Raw genomic sequence first — 2500 nt, forward strand, 5'->3', positions numbered from 1 at the left:
TGCAGGAGAGCTGGTTCTCATGATAACTGATGCACTGGCCTACTTTACAGAGTTCTTCTGTCTCAGTGGTCCGCACAGACACTTCAGAAATCTTGGAACCTTTAAAGTTTTTTGTTTAAAGTTTTTTTCAGATACAACAAGGCTAAATCCCTTCACAAAATCATGAGCAAAAAAAAAAAGAAGATATCTGCTGTTTTCCCCTGTTTAGAGAGTTGCTGTTTTTATCCGTGCCTCTCCTCCCTTCTCACCCAACCGATTCCAGACAGCTTCCGGTGTTCGGCATGTACCCGAGCTGTGTCCCTATGGTGTTCGCTGTACTCCACTGCTGTACGCAAGTCTCATAAGCAGAGGGTTTCAGACAGATAAGACTGATGCATCTGTACCCGTGTTCTCTCCTCTGTCCCCCAGAGCCCTACAGCCCGGTGGTGTGGGTCATGATGTTCGTGATGTGTCTGACCGTGGTCGCGGTGACCGTGTTTGTGTTCGAGTACTTCAGCCCTGTCGGATACAATCGCAGCCTGGTCAGTGCTAAAGGTGAGTGACCACCTGGGGTGACTGGGGCGTCACTTTAGGAGCAATCGGCACCTAAAACCTTCGTGTTTGTGGTGTTATTTGAGATTCTTTAAACGGCTTTTAGGACGATCACGACACACTGCGTAACCCGCCGGCGGGTTGACCACCACAGCTCCTGAATCGTGAAAGTTCCTGACCGCTGTAGGAGGAGGGCCTAATCAATCCCAGCATGCAAGGCTGACAGAGCAAGCTCTGGTGTCCCGGTCTGAAAGGTCACTTCCCTGTTTTAATTAGCGGTTGTCGCTAGGCTAATCTGGAGTGATTGATGGCCCGGCTCTCTGTTCCTCCTAATGACAACGAGAGGTAGAAACAACCAGGTATAGCTACAAGCTAAGTGGTTGTTCATGTTGTGTTGGGGACCAATTAGGGATCACCTGACCAGTGATAGAGTAGACGGTTGACCTTTCAACCTTTGTAAATAACCTTGGAGACAGTATACATAAAAAAACACGTGAGTATATAGTATCAGCAGGTATGGTCATGGATAACAGCTAAAGCATAGCTTTGTTAACTTAACAGGCTAAAAGAAAATGCCAAAGTCTTTTGGTGTACGACAAATGAATGACTAGGGAAGGACTGTATTAACCACTCCCCCTCCTCCCCCTTCTTTACCCCCTATCCAGAGCCTGGTGGTCCCACGTTCACCATAGGGAAGTCGGTGTGGCTGCTCTGGGGCATCGTGTTCAACAACTCTGTGCCCATCGAGAACCCCAAGGGCACCACCAGCAAGATCATGGTCCTGGTCTGGGCCTTCTTTGCTGTCATCTTCCTGGCCTCCTACACCGCCAACCTGGCCGCCTTCATGATCCAGGAGCAGTACATAGACACCGTCTCTGGCCTCTCAGATAAGAAGGTAATCTTGGTTATATCAGTACAGCACAACTGTCGTCCCATGATGTTAGAGACTGTAGTATATTTACTTATAAGAATGTGGTTGAAATAGATCACGAGTAAAACTTCTGAGTTATAGACTATTATTCAATCAAAGTCACATGGTTACAGGTTACAGCATCCCTCTCTGATGTAAATAGAGAGCTCTGGTCAATGGCGCAGGGTGGAAAGAGAGAGAGCACTTTGTTCAGCTCACATTTAATAATGTATACCCCCAATGGTCAAGGTGTGAAAGTGGGTTAGGTTACAGACAGTGTCATTCAGGTCAAAGGGCAGGGGGCAGGTCACAGGAAGGGAGGCCATCTTGAACATGTGAGGACAATGCTTTGTTGCTTGATGCTTTTGACCACTAGTTGGCCGCTTGTAAATTAGCCTGTTTCCTACAAAGAAAAACAGCAAAATAGCTTTATATTAGCTTATCCTGATGTGACTTTGAAAAAGTAAGGATACTGGGTGGTAGAACGCACACATCTAGGAAAAAGTCATGAAAGGAGGGTCCTGACATTTGATTGAGTGCAAAGATATATCATTTTTCTTTACTTACTCACTCATGGCTGTTCTAGAGTTAAAGTCCCTATTGAGACGTTTGATACGAACCTGATACGGCACGCTCAGACAACCATCACAAAAGCCTTTTTGTCTGCAGATTGCTCTGATATGATCGGCGTACCGTCCTGTAAACATCTCTGTCTATCTATCTATGGCTTATCAGCACACTGCCCAGGCTCTGATGACTAATCAATAGCAGCGTCATCCATCAGTGTAGAGATAACACTCTCTGGGACGCGCCTGTCACAATCTTCTTACTGCGTGTCAATAGTCGCCCACGGTAACCGCTGGTCCCCACGGTAACCCGTCCCCCTGTCCCCTCCGGAAGATGACAAACATCAAAAAATGTTGTGAAGAAATGAGAGGTGCACACACGTGTGCACACACACACACACACACAAATGCATGCACGCACACACACACACAAGTACACACTTGCGCACACACACACACACACACACACACACATAAATGCATACACGCACAC

The 2500-nt window shown here is 47.0% G+C and overlaps 1 protein-coding gene across 1 annotated transcript in view; it reads left to right on the plus strand.

Moving 5' to 3' along the window:
- Nucleotides 1-2500, plus strand: part of LOC308167622 (glutamate receptor ionotropic, NMDA 2C-like) — a gene marked incomplete at both ends in the record, with an annotated part of 38089 nt that overhangs the window by 28269 nt on the left and 7320 nt on the right. The window contains 2 exons of the mRNA XM_080542050.1: nucleotides 409-534; nucleotides 1197-1426. Of these exons, the coding sequence (XP_080398176.1) occupies nucleotides 409-534; nucleotides 1197-1426 (356 nt within the window). The remainder of the gene's footprint in view (nucleotides 1-408; nucleotides 535-1196; nucleotides 1427-2500) is intronic.

This window comes from Nansenia antarctica, assembly GCF_963989245.1.
Source record: "Nansenia antarctica genome assembly, chromosome: 11".
In the NCBI taxonomy this organism is placed as follows: Eukaryota; Metazoa; Chordata; class Actinopteri; order Argentiniformes; family Microstomatidae; genus Nansenia; species Nansenia antarctica.